This window comes from Eptatretus burgeri, chromosome 9, assembly GCF_056783735.1.
Source record: "Eptatretus burgeri isolate ZD-2024b chromosome 9, Ebu_testis_v1, whole genome shotgun sequence".
NCBI classification, from domain to species: Eukaryota; Metazoa; Chordata; class Myxini; order Myxiniformes; family Myxinidae; genus Eptatretus; species Eptatretus burgeri.
Window position 1 is genome coordinate 47,098,592 of NC_140969.1, and position 23,033 is coordinate 47,121,624.

At 46.6% G+C, this 23,033-nt stretch overlaps 2 protein-coding genes and 1 long non-coding RNA gene across 6 annotated transcripts in view; 1 reads left to right on the forward strand and 2 right to left on the reverse strand.

Moving 5' to 3' along the window:
- Window positions 1-18,917, reverse strand: part of LOC147020073 (meprin A subunit beta-like) — a 68,374-nt gene extending 49,457 nt beyond the window's left edge. For 2 of the 3 annotated variants that reach the window (XR_015061633.1, XM_085895075.1), the window contains exons 1-4: window positions 18,631-18,915; window positions 17,286-17,307; window positions 14,253-14,306; window positions 13,643-13,686 (exon numbers count right to left, since the gene is read on the reverse strand). Coding sequence is in view for 2 of the 3 variants with exons in the window: in XM_085895075.1 (XP_085751201.1) it covers window positions 13,643-13,686; window positions 14,253-14,306; window positions 17,286-17,307; window positions 18,631-18,681 (171 nt within the window). In the remaining variant the exon portion in view is untranslated. Of the gene's footprint in view, window positions 1-13,642; window positions 13,687-14,252; window positions 14,307-17,285; window positions 17,308-18,630 lie in introns of all 3 variants that reach the window. The other variant, XM_085895076.1, reaches the window with a different exon arrangement.
- The window catches only part of LOC147020074 (uncharacterized), a 109,621-nt gene that overhangs the window by 4,319 nt on the left and 82,269 nt on the right, over window positions 1-23,033 (forward strand). For both annotated transcript variants that reach the window (XR_015061637.1, XR_015061636.1), the window contains exon 2: window positions 13,673-13,784. This is a non-coding gene — a long non-coding RNA (uncharacterized LOC147020074). The remainder of the gene's footprint in view (window positions 1-13,672; window positions 13,785-23,033) is intronic.
- On the reverse strand, window positions 2,952-9,330 carry LOC147020075 (uncharacterized). The gene is made up of 2 exons (XM_085895082.1): window positions 7,459-9,330; window positions 2,952-3,934 (listed from the first exon to the last, which is right to left on the reverse strand). The coding sequence occupies exon 1, from the start codon at window positions 9,277-9,279 to the stop codon at window positions 8,026-8,028; it is 1,254 nt and encodes a 417-aa protein (XP_085751208.1). The 5' UTR covers window positions 9,280-9,330; the 3' UTR covers window positions 2,952-3,934; window positions 7,459-8,025.

The following is a 23,033-nucleotide window of genomic DNA, read 5'->3' on the forward strand; positions in this document are numbered from 1 at the left end:
CCTCCTTCAAGGCACATACGTTCGCCAACAGGCAAACTATGCTGCCTTCCGTTTTGGCCTCTTCTTCACATCAGCTCTCTTCCCTTCTCGCACAAGCCTTCTCTCTCCCCCATTGGTCCGCAGCCGATGGGGGCGGGTCCATGACGTCGCATATGGAAAATACCACGCATTTCTGAGGGAACTTTCAACGCAGCCCTCACCCTCCCTTGACGTGTCCAAAGCTGCGACGGAAGCTCCTGTCCTCCACTGTTGCTCGTGCAAAATGCCCACTCGCACTGTTCTGCACTGTACCATGCCTGCGAGAAGTGCCACACCTCGCAGGCCACGACAAGCATCATGTGTCATGAACACGCATGTGAGGCACCCGATGGTTTAACGACCACAGACGGCTCAAATGTGACCAATAAACAATGCACGAATGGAGGGAACATAGAGTGGAATTCTGCCGGACCGAGGGATGACCGAACGGCCATGGGGCTGAAGGAAAGACCGATGGGGGTGAAGGAGGGACTGTTGAAAGGATGTTTGATGAAGGGGAGATTATTGGTGGACCATTGAAATGGGCCGATGAGGTGAAGGAGGGAAGATTGAAAGTAGCAGAGAGATTGAACAGAACGATGGTGTCAACAAGGAAAGATTTAAGGGTCATCTCGGGATAAATTGATCCACAGAAAAAAATTGATGACATCATCGGTTATATGAATCGGCAGCGATATTGTTTTTTTGAAACACAAAAACCTTCGAAAATCTTCTCTGAAACAGCTGAACAGATTGAGGAATATATATATATATATATATATATATATATATATATATATATATATATATATATATATATATATATATATATATATCACTTTACCTGTATGACCACCTATCCACGAGAAAAAAAATTCACACATATGAGGTTCATATATATGAACCAGGTCACATGGTTTGGCAGCCATATTGGACTTACCCTAAAAACTCTAAAAAAATTTCTCTTCTCAAGAACGCCTGCACAGATCCAGGGAAAACTTCATAAAAATGTTCCACAAGCTTTAGAGATACCAGGGTATTCACGAATAATTGATAGGTCACATGGTCTGACAGCCATATTGGATTGAGTGAATATCATAAAAAATTCTTTCTCTTGAAATTCTTCACCAATCGAAGGGAAACTTTTAAATTATGATCTAGTTTTGATGGGGAACATATGTTTTAAATTCAACCTGATTAGACACATGATGTGGCAGCCAGGATTATTTAATTTTGTGATCTGGATTCTTTTTTATTTATTTTTGAATAAGGCTCACTTGGCTGTGCCTGGATGAGTTTGAGGGTAGAGGAGCAGCAGCTGAAATGTGAATCCTATCCAGGTTCCTCCTGATTACTTTACCTTTGCTTTTTGCTCGTTTGGGTTCCTTCTGATGACTCCAATGCAGGACTGTACTGTGACGTCCACGGGACTTGAACAGTCCCGCCAACGAAGAATGAGCCGAAACGATGGAGGCGGTTTATTTATTTATAACCCAAACATGGCGGTTCCAATCGCTCTACCGCAAACGGGACGAGAAAGGTGGCACGAGTCGCTTTTCACTGAGTTGATTATGTTCATTTGTTTTTATTTTTAACCAGAAATAACAAGACTCGGCAAGAAGAGGGATCCGGGGCGATTCGACGGGATGGTGTGGGATCGGGCGTGGGGAAAACACAGACAATTCCAATGAATATTCAATTCTCAAACCCTCGAAGGCACCAAGTACACACACACACACACACACACACACACACACACACACACACACACACACACACACACACACACACACACACACACACACACACACACACACACACACACACACACACACACACAACGTAGCTACTTCTGGTGGTCAGGCTGGACCGTGGTGTGGACGCAACTGTCCCTGGATCAGCGTCGGACGAGCTGGCCTTGCTCTCGTCAGGGGGGAGGGCAGGAGAAACCGTGGTGCTGTCGACCTCCTGGTCCTGGCCCAAGTCCGCTCACAGCCGCCAGGGAACCAGTTCTGGCGCCAAATTGCGAGCAGGAGAGGGAGGCAGGTCCGCCCGCTGTTCGACCCCGCACTCCAAGTCAGCAGAACCCCAGAGCCAACCAAGGTGAGGCACGAGGCTCAGCAAGGCTCCAAGACACGATGAAGAACACGATCGAATCAGCACAACAACAAGTACGCTTCCCGCGCAACAGCCTCCACACCAAAAAAAACCACGATCTTTTTGTCCCGATCTTCTTCCTCTTCCTTTTCGACCCCGAACAGAACCTTTTTATCCTCCTGTCCTCGTCACTTCCAATCGAGCCGTTTATTGGCCCACCGCCGTCGCCTTCTGCCAATCGTGATCACGGGGCGGAGCCATCCGCTGCACTGTCCTGTGACGTCACGGCCAGCCTCCAGGGACTACTAAAAGGGGTTTACGCAGACACACTTACCCTATCCCGTGTCCCTATCTAATTACGTGACAATTATCATTTCCCCCTTGAAGAAATGAACATTTACGAGACAACTTATCACCACTGAATTGCTACTTATTACATCGAGATCCTGGTAAACTCGAACAGCATGGCATACCTAATGAAACATCCGAATTACCCTTTGAATGCATACCCCCCCCTCAAACGTAACACTGCCCCCTCCTCTGGTACCGCAGCTCCTGCAAGGTATATCACAGGCGCTACCATACCAGCATTAACACTTACTGACTCACACCTAATTAATCCAACGAAATAAAGTAGGAGGGGTAATGGGCAGCGAGTCGCAGCTAACTTACCTATCCTGCTTAATGTACTACCCCCTTATGGCCTTATCCTCGCCGAAACAATCATTCGTTTTTTTATTTTTATTTTTTATTTTATCACATGAGAGCACTGAGTGAAGTTGCACTCCATCTTCTGGATCATCGCTCTTGCCCAGCACTCTTCCAGTGATCTGGGGAGGGGAAACAAAAGGTTCCACAAAAACACAACACTTATACTTTACATTCCTACTCTAAGCCTCAACGACACTATTCACAGGATATTTACACTTGACCGCCTCCCCCAGTGGATGCTAATAGACCCAGCGTTACCTGGGGAGCCAATTTTCAAATTTGCTTGCCCCAAAATTATGCGGACATCATGCCCTTGCTGCACAAGTCAAGTTGTGCGGGATCGAGTGGGACTCATACATCTTCACAACACTCACACCATGGTCATCATCACATTTCTAGGTCATGGTCCTCATTTTAATCATGCAGGCTGAATCCCGTCGTGGCCGTGGGGTGGGTTACCACAAGATGATGGGGGCATCTCAGGTGCAACCATGCCCACAGGTAAGCTTTAGTCCAACGCGGACGTTTCTCCGCCCCGCTCCCTTTGATTCCCTCCCCCCTGGTAGCCATCAGCTCAAATCCCGTACAACACTCTGGAAGGGGTCTCACTGGCTCATCTGGCCTTCCTGGGTCGCCAAGGTCCTACCCGCCTTGGTCGCCCAACCAGACCCTCTCCCAGTTGCCTCCAGACACTGTCACCATTAGCCACCAGGTGGTGAATCTCCTTGAAGGGGGTCGCAATTCACGCTCACTGTGAGCTTCAGCAATCCCTGCGGACAAGCACATCATCCCCACCCACAAAACCCACATGACTCCCCCACCCCATCGGCCTTACATGTGACACCTGCATTTCTAACAATTCACCGACCATGACCTTCCCTGTTACCACACCATGTCCAATAAAAAATCAATGTGTGCACCATACATTTCACTTCTCAACTTAAAACAACTCACACAGCACTTCTCACCCGATCCACACACCAGCCATTGGACAGCCACTTGTGCCCGCTTTGTTACCAATTATCCACTGTCCCGATTGTCACTCTAAAACCCAGCAGAACTTACAAACCCATGCCAATTTTCCCACAATTAATTTTTTTTTTTTAACCTCTTCTTCTTCTTCCTCTTTCGGCTTGCTCCCGCTAGGGGTCGCCACAGCGGACCAACTGTCTCCATTTTGCTCTATCCTCCACATCTTCCATTGACACTCCAACCACCCGCATGTCCGCCCTCACCGCATCCATGAACCTCTTCTTTGGCCTTCCTCTTCTCCTCCTGCCTGGCGGCTCCATCTTCAACATCCTTCTCCCGATAATACTCCGTTTCCCTCCTGTGCACATGTCCAAACCATCTCAATCTCGCCTCTCTCACTTTGTCTCCAAACCGTCCTACCTGCGCTGTCCCTCTAATACACTCATTTCTTATCCTATCCATCCTCGTCACTCCCAACGAGAATCGCAGCATCTTTAACTCTGCCACCTCCAGCTCTGCTTCCTGTCTTTTTGTTAGCGCCACCGCCTCCAAACCATACAACATAGCTGGTCTCACTACCGTCTTGTATACTTTCCCCTTCACTCTTGCAGCTACTCTTCTGTCACAAATCACTCCTGCAACTCTTCTCCACCCACTCCATCCTGCCTGCACTCTCTTTTTCACTTCTCTCCCACACTCTCCGTTACTTTGGACAGTTGATCCCAAGTATTTAAGCCAATCCACCTTCCCCACCTCAACTCCTTGCCACCGCACCATACCACCCCCCTCCCTCTCATTTACGCACATGTACTCCGTCTTACTCCTATTGACGAACATTCCCCTTCTCTCCAGTGCGTACCTCCACCTCTCAAGGCTCGATTCAGCCTGCTCCCTACTCTCCCTACAGATCATGATGTCATCCGCGAACATCATGGTCCATGGAGAACTCCAGTCTGATCTCGTCCGTCAACCTGTCCATCACCATTGCAAACAGGAAAAGGAGCTCAGAGTCGATCCTTGGTGCAATCCCACTTTAACCTTAAACCGGTCCGTCATTCCTACCGCACACCTCACCGCTGTCACACTGTCCTCATACATATCCTGCACGATCCTCACATACTTCTCCAACACTCCCGACTTCCTCATACAATACCACAACTCCTCTCTTGGCACCCTATCATAAGCTTTCTCTAAATCCACAAACACACAATGTAACTCTTTCTGGCCTTCCTATACTTCTCCATCAACATTCTCAAAGCAAACATCGCATCAGTGGTGCTCTTTCCTGGCATAAACCCATATTGCTGCTCACAGATCGTCACCTCTCCTCTCAACCGAGCTTCCACTACTCTTTCCCACAACTTCATGGTGTGGCTTAACAACTTTATCCCTCTGTAATTTCCACAGCTCTGCACATCACCCTTATTCTTGAAAATCGGAATCAGTACACTTAATCTCCACTCCTCCGGCATCCTCTCACTTTCCAAGACTTTATTAAACAATCTGGTTAACAACCCCACTGCCATCTCTCCTAAGCACTTCCATGCCTCCACTGGTATACCATCTGGAGCCAACCGCCTTTCCACTTTTCATCTTCTTCATAGCAGTCCTCACTTCATCCTTACTGATCCACCCCACTTCCAGATTCACTATCTCCACCTCTTCCAACCTTCTCTCTCTCTCATTTTCTTCATTCATCAGCTCCTCAAAGTACTCCATCCACCTTCTCAACACACTCTCCTCGCTCGTCAGCACATTCCCATTTGCGTCCTTTATCACCCGAACCTGCAGCACATCCTTCCCAGCTCGGTCCCTCTATCTTGCCAATCGGTACAAATCCTTTTCCCCTTCTTTTGTATCCAACTTCTCATACAGCTCGTCATATGCCTTTTCCTTGGCCTTAGCCACCTCTCTTTTTGCTTTTCGACGCCACTCCTTGTACTCCTGCCGACTTTCTTCATCTCTCTGACTATCCCACTTCTTTTTCGCCAACCCCTTCTTCCTTATACTTTCCTGTACTTCCTCATTCCACCACCAAGTCTCCTTATCTTCCTTCCTCTGTCCAGATGTCACACCAAGTACCTTCCTAGCTATCTCCCTCACAACTTCTGCTGTCGTTGCCCAATCATCCCACCCATCTTTACCACCATCCAACGCCTGTCTCACCTCCTCCCTAAATTTCACGCAACAGTCTTCCTCCTTCAGCTTCCACCATCTGGTCCTTGGTTCAGCCCTCACCCTCTTCCTCAACCTCACCTCTAAAGTCATCCTACAGACCACCAATCGATGCTGTCGAGCTACACTCTCCCCTGCCACAACCTTACAGTCACTAATCTCTTTCAGGTTGCATCTCCTATTTAAGATGTAATCCACCTGTGTGCACTTTCCTCCACTCTTGTATGTCACCCTGTGTTCCTCCTTCTTCTTGAAATACATGTTTACCACTGCCATTTCCATTCTTTTGCCAACTCTACCACCATTTGCCCTTCCACACTTCTCTTGTTGAGACCGTACCTCCCCATCACCTCCTCATCCTCTTTATTCCCTTCCCCAACATGTCCATTGAAATCTGCTCCAATCACCACTCTTTCATCCTTGGATACACTCTCCACCACTTCATCTAACTCACTCCAGAAATCTTCTTTATATTCCATCTCACACCCCATATGTGGGGCATATGCACTGATGACATTCATCATCACCCCTTCAATTTCCAACTTCACACTCATCACTCGGTCAGACACTCTCCTCACCTCCAATACCCTCTTGACATGATCTTCCTTCAGGATTATCCCGACACCATTTCTCCTCCCATCCACACCATGGTAGAACAGTTTGAAACCACCTCCAATGCTCCTCGCCTTACTCCCCATCCACTTGGTCTCTTGTACACACAGTATGTCCACCTTTCTTCTCTCCATCATATCAGCCAACTCTCGCCCTTTGCCAGTCATCGTCCCAACATTCAGAGTTCCAACTCTCACCTCCACACTTCTACCCTTCCCCCTCTCCCACTGCCTCCGGACTCGCCTTCCCCGTCTCCTTCTCCTCCTTCGCCCAGCAGTAGCACAATTTCCACTGGTACCCTGCTGACCACCGGTACCGGTGGCGGTCGTTGGTAACCCGGGCCTCGACCGATCCGGTATGGAAATTCGTTTTGTTGTCCGCATAATGATTTGGCATAGGTTTTACGCCGGATGCCCTTCCTGACGCAACCCTGGTCGCCTCTTACGACACACAGGGATATGGTACACCTATTCTAACCGGGGCATACACCGGGCCCAGTACAACTGGTGCTCATTTCGCCGACCTCGGAAGGATGGCAGGCTGAGTCAACCCCCTGGTGTTTTCGACTTGGTTTATATATATTTATATATATATATATATAGATACATATATATATATATATATATATATATACATATATACATATACATACATATATTAATTCAGTGTCCCAACGGGGCTTGAACTCAGGACCTCTTGGGTCCCAAGCCACTGCCCTTACCACTGCGCCAACACCAGGCTTAATTTTTTTTTTTTTTTTTTTTTTTTTTTTTTAAATACAGATACAATTTTAATTTAAAAAAAATTTTTTAAAAAAATATATAGATACAAAAAAAAAAAAAAAAAAAAAAAAAAAAATAATTTTTTTTTAACCAAAGGAGGCAATTCGCCACTATCTCAGCAGCCGAGCATGGCCGTATATGCTCAGCCCAATCTTGTCTCCCCGACCCCCGACAGTGATCTCCGGACCCGAACTATGAAAGGGCATCTCGGATAGACCTGGCGGTTGAGCAGGAGGATTCATCCTCTGAAGCATTTGGGTAATGCCAATTTCTCCCAGCCCCCCTCCCTGATCCTGAATCTCCGCCTGTCGGATCGTCACCGACGGCCTCTCGGGCACCCGACCCGGCTGACTCCACGAGGCCAGCCTGGCCGCGCACTCGGCCGCTCGGTGCATGGTGGGTGGATCCTGTAGCTCCACTAGCGCTCGGACCTCAGGGTCAGGAAGAGCAGCTAAAAATTTCTCCAGTGCCAGTCTGTCCCACGCCTCCACTGTAAGGTCCCGATGCGCGATCCTGACTGATTGGTAAATGTCCTGTGCCAGCTCCTGCACTGTCTCACCCGGCTTTAATCTGCGGTGCTGGAGCTGGGCCCGCACCAGATCACAGTTTGCCGCGAACCCAAACCGACGGCTCAACGCCTCGCAAATGTGGGAGCTGGTCAACATCCCTCCGCGATCACGTTTAACACATCTGCGGCTGGTCCCCGCAACGTTGCCACCAAATTCCCTGTACGTTCCTGCTCATTCCACCCGTTTAGTCGGGAAATACACTCAAATTGCGTCAGAAAAGCTTCAACGCTCCCTGACCCGTCGAAATTTACCAGGGGGATCACTTTTACGGTGGCCCGCTTCTCAGTTTCTCCCTTGTCCGAATCCAGCCCAGGGATCAAACACCCTTGTGGCTGCGTATCCAATTTCGGAGCCCACTGTGGCCAAAGATGTTTTGTGGTGAGGGTCTCATGGGTCAATTTTGCCTCCTGTTCCAAACGTTGAATGGACCGATTCACCTCTTCCCGCAGGATCTTCTGGGCCCGCACAACCTCCTCCAAGGCTCCGTCGCGAGTTTGTAGCTGCTCCTCAACCAACCCGGACACTTTACTTACAAAAGATGGCTCTACCAGGCCTTTATCCAAGACTTCATCTTGGCTCATAATTTTATCTTGTTCGTCCAAACGAGCCTCCAATCCTTTTACCTCCTCCGCCAAATTCATCCCTTGCTTCCTCAGCTCTCCCCACTCTTCAACTTGCAGCTGCATACGAGCATCCACACAGGCACGATGACGCTCCAGGCTTTCATCCACTTTATCAACCCGAATGTTCGTTGCATCAATTTTATCTACCAATTTTTTTCGTATATTTTCCCCCTCCAATGTAATTTCTAACTTTGTTTCCTCCAATCTATCCTCGAATTTGCTTTGTATTTCTCCCAATTTAACATCCACACACTCCTGCATCTCAGTTTTCATTTTCTCCATCTTTTCCCCCAATTCATACCTCATTAAATCAATCCGTGCACCCAACTGTTCCCCCATTACCCCCAATCGATCCGCCATCTCTGCCCCCTGTGCCGTCATTTCTGCCCCCTGTGTCACGAATTGATTTTCCATTTGTGCCGTCATTTCTGCCCCCTGTACCGTCATGTCTGCCGTCTGTGTCACGAATTGATTTTCCATTTGTGCCCCCTGTGCCGTCATTTTTGCCCCCTGTGCTGCAATTGCACTCATTAAACGTTCCAACATTGTCCAGATCGACATCGCGCCGGTTCCCGGCGCTGCCGGCCCCGTTACGGGCGATGAAGCACGGTCCACGCTCGGAATGGGGGAGGTTCCAACCCTACCCCCGTCTCTCCCTTCTTCCCCCGACTCGCTGCCAGACACGTGGCCTTCCTCCTCAAACATCTGCACATCCGCCATGGTGCAGAAGTCCCGTTTGCCGCCAATTAATTTAAATTTGAAAAATCCCGCCAAAATTTTCCCGCGCTGTGCGCTTTTTCTGTAGTAATTTTATATTCCAATTCGTGGCGAGATTTTAATCTTGGTATATTCTCCCGATACCAAATATAATTTAGAGGGGTTCGAACATCCAACACCCTGACACCAATGTGACGTCCACGGGACTTGAACAGTCCCGCCAACGGAGAATGAGCCGAAACGATGGAGGTGGTTTATTTATTTATAACCCAACCATGGCGGTTCTAATCGCTCTACCGCAAACGGGACGAGGAAGGTGGCACGAGTCACTTTTCACTGAGTTGATGATGTTTATTCGTTTTTACTATTAACCAGAAATAACAAGACTCGGCAAGAAGAGGGATCCGGGGCGATTCGACGGGATGGTGTGGGATCGGGCGTGGGGAAAAACACAGACAATTCCAATGAATATTCAATTCTCAAACCCTCTGACGCGCCAAGTACACACACACACACACACATACACACACACACACACACACACACACACACACACACACACACACACACACACACACACACACACACACACACACACACACACACACACACACACACACACACACACACACACACACACACACACACACACACCGTAGCTACTTCTGGTGGTCAGGCTGGACCATGGTGTGGACGCAACTGTCCCTGGATCAGCGTCGGACGAGCCGGCCTTGCTCTCGTCAGGGGGGGGGCAGGAAAAACCATGGTGCTGTCGACCTCCTGGTCCTGGCCCAAGTCCGCTCACAGCCGCCAGGGAACCATTTCTGGCGCCAAGTTGCGAGCAGGAGAGGGAGGCAGGTCCGCCCGCCGTTCGACCCCGTACTCCGAGTCAGCAGAACCCCAGAGCCAACCAAGGTGAGGCACGAGGCTCAGCAAGGCTCCAAGACACGATGAAGAACACGATCGAATCAGCACAACAACAAGTACGCTTCCCGCGCAACAGCCTCCACACCAAAAAAAAAAACACGATCTTTTTGTCCCGATCTTCTTCCTCTTCCTTTTCGACCCCGAACAGAACCTTTTTATCCTCCTGTCCTTGTCACTTCCAATCGAGCCGTTTATTGGCCCGCCGCCGTCGCCTTCCGCCAATCGTGATCACGGGGCGGAGCCATCCGCTGCACTGTCCTGTGACGTCACGGCTAGCCTCCAGGGACTACTAAAAGGGGTTTACGCAGACACACTTACCCTATCCCGTGTCCCTATCTAATTACGTGACAATTATCATTTCCCCCTTGAAGAAATGAACATTTACGAGACAACTTATCACCACTGAATTGCTACTTATTACATCGAGATCCTGGTAAACTCGAACAGCATGGCATACCTAATTAAACATCCTAATTACCCTTTGAATGCATACCCCCCCCCCCCCTAAAACGTAACAGTACCTATTTGGTCTTCCATTTGATTTGAATTGAATTTATTTTCATCTCATTCTGAATTCAATTATATTAATAAGGGAAAACGCCATGGGTCAGGTGTCCTATCAAAGCAGGACATCTTGGTACCCCATCATCACTGTCAGTAGTTATGAAGTGGCAGTTCTAATTATCTATATATTAATACTGAAGGACCAATTTTGTGCTCCTCCTCGTGGTCGCATCATCTTTTTCTCGGTACTGTGACCTGGACTGAAAGAAACTTCGTACCTGTAAGAGTGCATCGCACATCGTGGCAATAGTGAACCTTCAACTCTGAAGCAGAATAAACACTTTTCGTTTTACATTCGTTTACATGACAACGTGTGACGTCACCGCTGAGAGGTGCGTCAGGACGTCAGGACGTCATGACATCATCGGTCAGTCGCTGACGTCATTACGTCTGCCATCGACAGACCGTCACCGCCGAGAGGTGTCATTCCACTCCTCGAAAATAGCGTCTGCAATGTAAAACCCTCTTCTGCACATGCTGACTACCTCAGAATGTGAATTTGACACAAAAAAAATGTAACAAGAAACATTGTATCTATCTATCTATATATTAATACTGAAGGACCAATTTTGTGCTCCTCCTAGCGGTCACGTCACGTTTTTCTCGGTCCTGTGATCTGAGAAGTTTTGACACTGTGTTTGTACGTCAAAGTAGACATGTGCACAAATCAGGGGGCTTCTTCACAAGGAGTAGTGTACACCAAAATGTCATGTACAAGGACGTTTTGTAGGCCTCATTAGGTAAGGCCGTGGAGTACATCGACTGGGATCCGGCTCTTACAAGAGCCACCACTGGTTGTCATATTGGGCTCATGGAACGGAATACATCTGTGACGGAGTTTCGGCTAGTGTCTATTATTACATCCACCAACGAAGGTGAAGAGGTTATGTTTTCGTCCCTGTCTGTCTATTTGTGTGCAGGATATCTCAAAGGTTTTTGGATGGATTCGGACTAAACTTGGTGGACATGTTGTCTGTGTGTCAAGGAGTAATCGATTCAATTTTGGTGAAGATACAAATCTGGATCCGATAATTTTAAACTGATTCTTCACCAATAAGAGATAGGGCAAAACTGGTATACGTATATGACGATTCCTCCCTCAAAACGGTGTGGACGGATTCGGATGAAACTTGGTGGACAGGTTGGGTGGCTGACAAGGACGAATTGATTCGATTTTGGTGAAGATCCGAATATAGATCCGGATACGATAACTATTTAATTTAAACAGTGATTATTCACCGTTGAGAGTTAGAGCCAAAAACGATATATACACTACATGACCAAAAGTATGTGGACACCTGCTCGTCCAACATCTCATTCCAAAATCATGGGCATTAATATGGAGTTGGTCCCCCCCCCCTTTACTGCTATAACAGCCTCCACTCTTCTGGGAAGATTTTCCACAAGATGTTGAAACATTGCTGTGGGGATTTGCTTCCATTCAGCCACAAGAGTATGAGTGAGGTCAGACACTGATATTGTGCAATTAGGTCAGGCTCGCAGTCATCGTTCTAATTCATCCCAAAGGTGTTCGATGGGGTTGAGGTCAGGGCTCTGTGCAGGCCAGTCAAGTTCTTCCACACCTATCTCGACAAACCATTTCTGTATGGACCTCACTTTGGGCACGGGGGCATTGTCATGCTGAAATGGGAAAGGGCCCTCCCCAAATTGTTGCCACAAAGTTCGAAGTACAGAATCATTTGGAATGTCATTGAATGTTGTCGCGTTAAGATTTCCCTTCACTGGAACGAAGGATTTCCCTTCACTCACCCGAACCATGAAAAATATCCCCAGACCATTATTCCTCCTCCACCAAACTTTACAGTTGGCATGATGCATTCGGGCAGTTCGCATTCTCCTGGCATCCGCCAAACCCAGATTCATTGGTCGGACTGCCAGATGATGAAGTGTGATTCATCATTCCAGAGAACGCGTTCCCACTGCTCCAGAGTCCAATGGCGGTGAGCTGTACACCACTCCAGTCAACACTTGGCATTGCGCATGGTGATCTGAGGCTTGTGTGCAGCTGCTCCGCCATGGAAACCCGTTTCATGAAGCTCTCGACGAACAGTGCTTACTGCTGATGTTGCTTCCAGAAGCAGTTTGGAACTCCGTAGTGAGTGTTTCAACCGACGACAGACGATATTTCCGCGCTACGTGCTTCAGCACTCGGCGGTCCCGTTATGTGAGCTTGTGTGGCCTAACACTTCGTGACTGAGCTGTTGTTGCTCCTAGACGTTTCCACTTCACAATAACACTTACAGTTGACCGGGGTAGCTCTAGCAGGACAGAAATTTGATGAACAGACTTGTTGGAAAGGTGGCATCCTATGATGGTGCCACGTTGGAAGTCATTGAGCCCTTCAGTACGGCCCATTCTACTGCCAATGTTTGTCTATGGACATTGCATGGCTGTGTGCTCGATTTTACACATCCTGTCAGCAATAGGTGGAGCTGAAATAGCCAAATCCACTAATTAGAAGGGGTGTCCACATACTTTTGGCCATGTAGTGTCGCACGATATTTCAAAAATGTATTGGGCCCGATGTGTTCTTGTGGAACAGGCATGACATGGTGGAGGTATGCGCTCTACCGAGTATCCCAGTTAATTATGTAACACACCAGTACACAAAATACACTTCAAAAAACAACATCAACACCACACAAAACAAGTCTTGGTGAGGGTGTGCAATGTCTGAGTGCTATTTTTCTTGTTTTAAAATGTTTTTTTCTTGTACATAGTATGACTACTATTATAATCAGATTATGTAAGAACATTATGTACGAGTACAGTGTTTGTAATTCATGATGAAGACCTGTGTTCATTTCACGTAACGAGATGAGATCGTTTCACATGACATGATGGAATAACTTACTTCAGAATATTTAATGTCTCCTTCAAACAGATTCAGATGGAGCGCTGTGCAAAAGGGATGAAAAGGTGAAATCAGATCAACAATGACTTCGAATCGACTCAATATTCCAGTCATTATCTGCCTTGCAAATGCAAACCCCATCGTAAGACTTTTCTTCTTAATATGTTTCACATACCTATCTGGTTTTCCTAAACGTGATTATTCATACATCTCCCATCCCCTGAACAATTGAATCGGTGAATACCATACGGGCCCAACTCCACCATTTTGTTTCATGGAGTTGGGCCCTTATTGTATTCACCGATTCAATTTGTTCCATAGACAAAGAGCTCTGATTTATGCAACATTTTTGGGAAAATATCAACAGCTTAAAACTAATCACAGGAAAAATATAATTGTGGTTTGACATTTTCAAAAAAAAAGTTTTTTTAAAAGAATAATTATAGGTGTAACAATTTCCATCAGTCAAGATAACACGATGTTCCACATTCTACAACTCAAACACATGCTAGTGGTTTCACAAGATTCTTCAGTGTTTTTGCCCTTGTTAAATTCATTCCCTGAATCATAAAAAAAAGAGTTTCGACATGTTGTTGCATATCATCCTTACCTTCGTTTATTTCAAATATGTCTGGGTTTTCAACACCAAAAACATCCCCTTCTGCTGGAAGGGCACAAAATACATTTTGTTGTTTTATTTTCTGTTTGGTGGCATGTTGAGTCAAACACGTTGGAAACACCAAAACCCGTCAAAGGTGTGTAAAGTTATGTAATTCGATATTCTCGCCCTGATGATAAATTATTTCGCAAGCAAGACGTCAGATGGGATTATTAATCCAGGAACCTATCGACAAGGTTTTATTGCTGGTGGAAGTTTAAGACCCCTCCATGTCTTTGATAAACGGTCCCCGAGTTATCCCCGGAAACCATGAATATAGTACGAATACCTGCCCTGACTATCCCCTAGGAAATCGATGGACAGCCACCTGGGGCAATCCTTGTGGTGAGACTGTCTGAACCTGATCTTAGGAAGACGATCAAACAGAAGGTTATATTCTATCAAAAGCACATTCCACTGTATACACTGTTAAAGCTGACTGCTGGCGGCATTATTATTATTATTATTATTATTATTATTATTATTACTATTATTGTGTATGGCACCGAAGCTGCTGGGGTAGCTATCATTTCTTCGAAGCGCGACTGTGTCGCTGATGCAGTGACCCTCTACCAGTACACACTGGTACTCATTTCGCTGACCTCGGAAGGATGACAGGCTGAGTCCACCTCCTGGTGTATCAATTCAGCAGCCAACGGAGCTTTAACTCAGGACCCAAGGATCCCAAGCCACCACCCTTACCACGAAGCCAACACCAGGCCTGGCATTATTATTGAGGCAAAGCGATGCTGCTGATGCAGTGCCCCTGTAGATTATGGCAAGAATTTGGACAGGGTACCGGACGGACAGGACAGGACAGGGTGCACTGAGGGTGGACAAGGAGGCCTATGTGCGAGGAATCTGTGAGGGGGTAGAGCATCTCCTGTGGACAGGTGATTCTCGTCCCGCTTACAGGGGAATTCGTGCATTACGTTCATCCAAGCCCATCCCTCGGAGCACTGCAGTTCGAGCAGAGAGTGGTAGGCTCTTGACAGAGGAGTCTGAAGTGAAGGCCCGCTGGGCCGGTTACTTTGAGCGGTTGTACCAGGCTGATCCCCCAGCTGTCGAGTTGGACGTCAAGGGTGTTACAATCCCTGTTGCTGACCCTCGAATCAACTGTGGTCCACCTTCGCTTGTGGAAACACGGGCTGCGGTGAACCAGTTGAAACGGGGCAAAGCTCCAGGGATCTGTGGCATCCATGCTGAACTTCTCAAGGCTGGTGGAAATGCTGCACTCGTGTCGTTGCATGCAGTTTTGTGCTCTGCCTGGAACACAGGCATCATCCCAACTGACTGGAAGAGAGGCCTTGTTGTCCCTCTCTGGAAAGGGAAGGGTGATTGCCAAGACTGCAACAACTACCGAGGGGTGACGCTGCTCTCAGTGCCGGGCAAGGTCTTTGCTCGGATAATTCTTGATAGGGTTCGCCACCATCTGCTTGAGCACCAGCGTCCAGAGCAGTCAGGCTTTACACCAAAGAGGTCAACGATTGACCGTGTCCTTGCACTTCGTGTCCTCACCGAACGCAGACGAGAGTTTCGGCAGGGGCTGCTTGCAGCCTATGTTGATCTCTGTAAAGCGTTCGATTCAGTGAATCGGGATGTCCTCTGGAGGATTCTTGGTCTTCGTGGGGTGCCACCAAAACTGATCGATCTGATGTCTGAACTCTACTCTGGTACTGAGAGTGCTGTGATGTGTGGTGGTACCATCTCTGACTTATTTCCAGTTGTTACTGGAGTTCGTCAGGGGTGTGTACTGGCCCCCACACTTTTCAGCACTTGTATGGACTGGATTTTAGGGAGGATGTCGGAGAGATCAAGTTGCGGTGCATCGTTTGGCAATGTCAAGATCTCGGACCTTGATTTTGCAGATGATGCAGTCATCTTTGCGGAGACTTTAGACATCCTTTTGGCGGCCCTCGAGGTGCTGAATGAGGAGTCGGAGCCGTTGGGATTACGGATTTCTTGGGTCAAAACCAAGATCCAGGCTTTCGGTGACATCTTGGATGCTGCTGTCCTGTCTGTGTCTGTTTGTGGTGAGGATGTTGAGGTCGTGGAGAGATTCACTTACCTTGGCAGTGATATTCATGTCTCTGCTGGCTGCGAGTCAGAGGTCAATCGACGTCTGGGTCGGGCCTGGGGAGTCATGGATTCACTGGATCATGGGGTGTGGTGCTGCCGGTACCTGTGCGGGAGGACGAAAGTCCGAGTCTTCAGGTCCTTGGTACTTCCAGTCTTGCTCTATGGGTGCGAGACTTGGACTCTGACCAAGGATCTGAGACTGAGACTTAATTCCTTTGGTACCAGGTCTCTTCGGAGAATCCTTGGCTATCGCTGGTCGGATTTTGTGTCCAACGAGCGGTTACTGAGAGAGACTCGGATGAGATTTGTTACCTGCATAGTCCGTGAGCGTCAGTTGCGGCTGTATGGACATGTGGCTCGTTTTCCTGATGCTGATCCTGCTCACCAGATTCTCTCAGCGAGGGAGTCCCATGAGTGGAGGAGGCCAGTGGGTCGACCACGTGCCTCATGGTTGCAGCAGGTTGACCATCATCTCAAGGAGATGGGGATGGGCCTGGCATCTGCCTGGGGGATGGCCAGACGGAGGCCCCTGGAGTACCGGCGGAAAGTGGACGCAGCGACGCGCTGTTCTGGCACATGCTCCCATACCTGACCTGACCGGACGGACAACAGCTTTAAATGTTCCCTCTGAAGGAAGGCACACTCAATGCCTTGCCTGCAAAGTATCTGAGGGTGATACTTCATATCTGTGCTGGGAATAGCCCAGATGAGACAGCTCAAAGGTGAATGCACTACCTCTGGCTATCCTGTTAGCCCTATGTGAACTAAAGTTTCTCCAACGAAAGTTTAATTCAGCTTCACAACATGTCCATTGTTTAGAATATTCACTCCATCAAAAGATTCCACCACCACAAAAATAACTCAAAACAATCAAAGTTTGTGCAGAATTCTAAATTCAGTCTTTACCTGTTGTTGATCGATTTGTGGGCTGCAAAACAAAAGACATTTGCACAAAACAGTGTGAGTGGGGCATTAGTTCATGTTCCATTGTAATCTTACATAACAATCTTATTTTTTAGAATGATTGTCATTAAATGTCCTTGTTCGCCAAAATATTTGGGTTTGTCTGAAAAGTTTGGCTATGTGTTCACGTGCACAGGACAGGTGTTGTTCGAGCGAAACGTTTGCACAAACATGTTTGTTTGTGTTGACAAAGACAAAATGAACAAGATTCATGGAAAAAGTTATCAAATGTGCACATTGCCATGTTTGTATTGAGCGAAGGATTCGTGCAAAAAACAAAAAGGGCTGTCCATAAGCACCACCGGGCTGCTTTGAAACTATCTTTCATGATTCCTTATCCTGTGTACAATCAATTTAAAAATATTACTTATGAAATCATTGATGTTTCATAATCATTTAATTTTTTTGAAATGCCTTGTTTATCGAAGGGATTAAAATAACAATTTCCACATCAAAACTACATCTATATAAATATATATCCATCCATTGGGACCATACTCTGTGCAGAACGTTGGTTCTGCTTAAGCAGTCTCCTTGACTATTGGACACAATCCTGGACAGGTCGCCCTCCGACACACTACCTGGCACTCATTTTGCTGACCTCGGAAGGATGACAGGCAGAGCTCACCCCCCATGGTATTAGTTCAACAGCTGAGTGGGGTTTGAACTCAGGTCGTAGGATCTTAAATACCGTGTGTGTGTGTGTGTGTGTGTGTGTGTGTGTGTGTGTGTGTGTGTGTGTGTGTGTGTGTGTGTGTGTGTGTGTGTGTGTGTGTGTGTGTGTATATTTATATAAACATACCTCTGCCAGGCTGAACAGTTCACGTTTCGTATCCCACTAATAGGCCGGATCTGCATCCCGACCTTAACCAAAATCAAATCAGCCTGTTCTTGTCGCTTCCCAAACCTGTCCACCAAATTTCGTCCGAATCTGTCCGTAACTTATTGAAATATCATGCTTTGTATCGTTTTTCACCCAATTCTTAATGGTGAAGAATCACTTGAAAATTAATAAATTATTGGATCTGCTTCGGGATTCGGATCTTCACCAAAATGGAATCTATTCTTCCTTGTCGCACACCCAACCCGTCCAACAAATTTCGCCCGAATCCGTCAATTACGTTTTGAGATATCCTGCACACAGACAAACAGACAGACAGACAAACAGACATGGGAGAAAACATAACCTGCGGTGGTTGGGTAATGAAGGAAGGGTGCACACGGAATATGGAGAATATGAAAACATAAAAGGAAAATGATTTCTGACTGAATATCAGAAGGTTCTTACCAAAGCTTGTGTGATGCAGAGGAGACACAGGTGAAACAGCAGACACTCCATGACACAGTCCGTGATATCCGACGTATGGTTTCAAATAACTTTGCAGCAACTTCATCGGTGATTAAATAGACACAATTTGCATGAGGTTTACATTTTTTTTGCAATGCTGTGGTTGAAATATGCTACTCTACAGGTTGTGTTCGGAGGAGATGGAGGAGATTTGTGTGACATTTGATACTAACAAATACAACCTGTTGCTTCGCTGATGGGAATATTAGGTGGGGTGGGTGGGGGATGGGGGGGAGGGAAGAGAGAAGGAATGAGGGGAGAGAGAGAGAGAGGGGGAGGGGTAGGGATGAGAGAGAGAGAGAGAGAGAGAGAGAGAGAGAGAGAGAGAGAGAGAGAGAGAGAGAGAGAGAGAGAGAGAGAGAGAGAGAGAGAGAGAGAGAGAGAGAGAGAGAGAGAGAGAATTGGAGAGGGAGAGGGAGAAGGGTGGAATAAAGAGGGAGAGGGGCAAAAGAAGGAGGAAGAGGCATGGAAGAAAAAGGGATAGGGGTAGGAGAGAGAGGGATACGGGTAGTAGAGAGAGGGATACGGGTAGTAGAGAAAGGGATACGGGTAGTAGAGAGAGGGATACGAGTAGGAGAGAGAGGGATAGGGGTAGGAGAGAGAAGGATACGAGAAGGAGAGAGAGGGATAGGGGAAGGAGAGAGAGGAATAGGGGTGGGAAAGAGAAGGATACGGGTAGAGAGAGAGAAGGATATGGGTGGGAGAGAGAGGGATAGAGAGAGAGAGAGAGAGAGGGATAGAGAGAGAGAGAGAGAGGGATAGGAGAGAGAGAGAGAGAGAGAGAGAGAGAGAGAGAGAGAGAGAGAGAGAGAGAGAGAGAGAGAGAGAGAGAGAGAGAGAGAGAGAGAGAGAGAGAGAGAGAGAGAGAGAGAGAGAGAGGAATATGGATGTGACAGAGAGAGAGAAGGATAGAGAGAGAGAGAGAGAGAAGGATAGGAGAGAGAGAGAGAGAGAAGGATAGAGAGAGAGAGAAAGAGAAAGAGAAAGAGAAAGAGAAAGAAGAAGAGAAAGAGAAAGAGAAAGAGAAAGAGAAAGAGACAGAGAAAGAGACAGAGAAAGAGACAGAGAAAGAGAGAGAAAGAGAAAGAGAAACAGAAAGAGAAAGAGAAAGAGAAAGAGAAAGAGAAAGAGAGAGAGAGAGAGACAGAGACAGAGAGAGAGAGAGGGAGAGAGAGAGAGAGAGAGAGAGAGAGAGAGAGAGAGAGAGAGAGAGAGAGAGAGAGAGGGATATGGGTGTGTGTGAGTGAGTGAGTGAGTGAGTGAGTGAGTGTCTTGAAGCTCTTATTACAAAAATAGAAAAACACCACCAAACCATGTGAATCCCTAACCCACATGACATTGTATACATTTGTACTTGGCTGCTCATGTGCGAGCCATACTCAAATGAAAGAGATTAAACTTATAAGTATATGCACAGTTTGTTCTCTTTAGATTCACACAAAACACCATCAATGCACCATAATTCTTCAAATACATGGAGGCTGCTCATATTCAAGTGAAAAGCGTGCTCCAGTTGCATCCGTGCAGAAATCATTCCTTTGATGCAACAAAGTACATTCCCATTGCTTTCACTTGCTAATTCCCTTTTCCTGGTTTTGTAAATAGCAAGCTTTGCAATACCCAGTCGGAAATTACGAACCAGAATCACAGATTTTTTAGCAGTGGTACATGCAATGCCATACACAAAAACTGAGAAAGAAAAAACAACTTTAAATTTGCAAAAAATTCGTTCAAGGAACAGAAAGAGAGGTGTTAATCTCTTAGATTCAATGAATGTATGGTGCATAGTTTCTACCTCATTACAGAAAGGACATACATTAGACACGAGATAATTCAACTTATGAAGCAGCGTTTGTGTCGCGCGGGCCTGATGGGCTCATCTCCAGTTTAGATCTCCTGTTCTACCGACTGTCGGAAATTTGTACATTGCATTCCAGACTGGAGTGAGGAAGGCTCCTGCAGGTAAGAAGTCCTTCTATTTATTCTTTACGGGTTCTTTAGAACTAGAAAAAAACTGTTTCCAGACAAGTTTGATAAATTGTTTTCCTTCCCATTACACGGAACACCCCGGTTTCTTCACTGCTTGTGGAGAACACCCCAAGTTGCTTTTCCGAGGTGATTATGAGCTCTGGGAAGAATAGACGAGGGTCTGCTTCCTCATCAACTCCGTTCCAACCAGTGTTTAGTTTTTCAAATGTCTGGATTACTGTTTTTATCACTTTGTTCACTATACGAACTGATCGCAACCCAATTTGAGACGACACAGAACTGGCAGGTAGCCATCGTCTCAGGGAAGGCTCCATTAAGTCCCGTACTTTGTTAATTCCCCTGTTGGTAAAGACTTTCATGAATGACCAGCTGGTGGATATTTCAGAGAACAAAGGATTTTGGAAGAGTGGCTCATGTATAAACTTTATAGCATCATACGAGACCTCCAATCGCTGTACTCCTCGGCATTGCCACACATTCAAAAGGCTCTGATGAAAATCGGGGAGCTGGGTCCTCTCGACCTGCTTTAGATCCATGAGGAAGAGTTCCCGGTCGTAGTTCATTCCATCTGCTCATCTGAGCAGGGCGTTAGTGAGAGGAACCTCACTATACAGTAGACACTTTATTGTCATCAGTCGAAAGGTCATTATTCGACTTTGGATGTGCGCCACACTTTGACTACCTTCGTGTCGGGGCGTGCACAGCACATCTGGCTTGAGCCAATGATGGCCTCCCCAGAAAAAAATGATCAGAACCTTCTGAATGTTGGCAACTAAATCTCCAGGAGGTTGGAGTGCAATGACTGTGTCATATAGTTGGAACCACCAGGTTATTTATGATAGTCACCCGTGATTTTAACGACAGGACGTGGAGCATTCCCTTCCACCTTGCCAGTTTCTGTTTGATATTATCCAGGAAGCCATCCCAATTTTTCTTTTCACAATTTTTAGTTCCCCAAAAAATAGACATATTTGAACCCTTCTCTTTCCCATTGCATTCCTCTTGGAAGTGTTGGCAGAGGAGAAGGTGAAGACAGTGATTGAGAGAGGGGATTAGAGGACAACCAAAGCGTGACACTTTTTTTCCAATTTACCCTCACGGACGAGGCGAGCTCAAAATTGGCAAAGCAACGAGATACTTCAGTCACATCCTGCTGGTTTGAAACCGCAACACACAAGTCATCAGCATAAGCTGAAATAACAAATTTAGAGTTGTCCGCTAAGGACACCCCTGACATGGAAGCCCAGAGCAGAGTCAGTAAGGGTTCAACAGAGAGAGTATACAGCATGCCTGACAGTGGACAGCCCTGACGGATGCCTCGTTGAAAAGGAAAGGAATGACACAAACTATTGTTTACTTTTAGTAAACATGATGCATTGTTATACAATAATTTTATATCAGAAATGAAATTTTCCCCTAAACCCACTTTAGTGAGAACTGCAAACAAAAAAATCATGATCTACACTATCAAATGCTTTTTCCTGATCCAGGAGTAGTAAACCAAAACCATGAGAAGTATTTTGTCCCATGCTGATCAAGTCTCTCACCAGGAATACATTATCATACATGGAACGCTCAGGGACACAATACGATTAGTCTTCGCCAATCAGGAAAGAGATGACTTGTCTCAAACGAGTTGCAAACACTTTTGACATGATCTTATAATCCGTATTGAGCAATGATACAGGCCGCCAATTCGTAATTTTCTGCAAGTCACCTTTTTGGGGAAGGAGGCATAAGACTGCTCTCCTGCAGCTTAAAGGTAGTTCACAATGATCAAGGCTTTCAAGGAGAATCTCATGTAGAGTAGGGCCTAAAATGTCCCAGAAAACTTTATACAACTCAACCGGTAGCCCGTCCAGTCCAGGGGCATTTCCATCCTCAATTTATTTTAGTGCCACACTGATTCCTCAAGAGAGATGTCACCCTCGAGATAGTGTCGCTGCTCTTCTGAAAGGGATGGAAGAAAGTCAATCATTCCGTTTGCCACAGCCTTATCTATCATTCTAGGTGAAAAAAGTTTTGAGTAGAAGTTTTGCAGTGAGTTCTTAATATCACTCTGGTGAGTCAGGAGAACACCTTCAGGAGAGCGGAGGCTGTGGATCTGTTGGGAAGTTTTGGTAGCCTTCTCCAAGTTGAAGAAATCCTTGTTTGGTATGTCCAGCCGTATTTTGCTCATCCTGAGGTGGACAAGTGCTCCGGCTGCACGCTCTTTCACCAGTTCGGCCAGTAGGGTCTTTTTTTCTGTCGTTGACCATATTTTTTTTTTTTGGTCATTTTTAACAGATGTTCCAGCTTTTTGTTCATGGTCAAGTATTTCAGATTTTAACACAGATATCAAACCAGATGTGTTA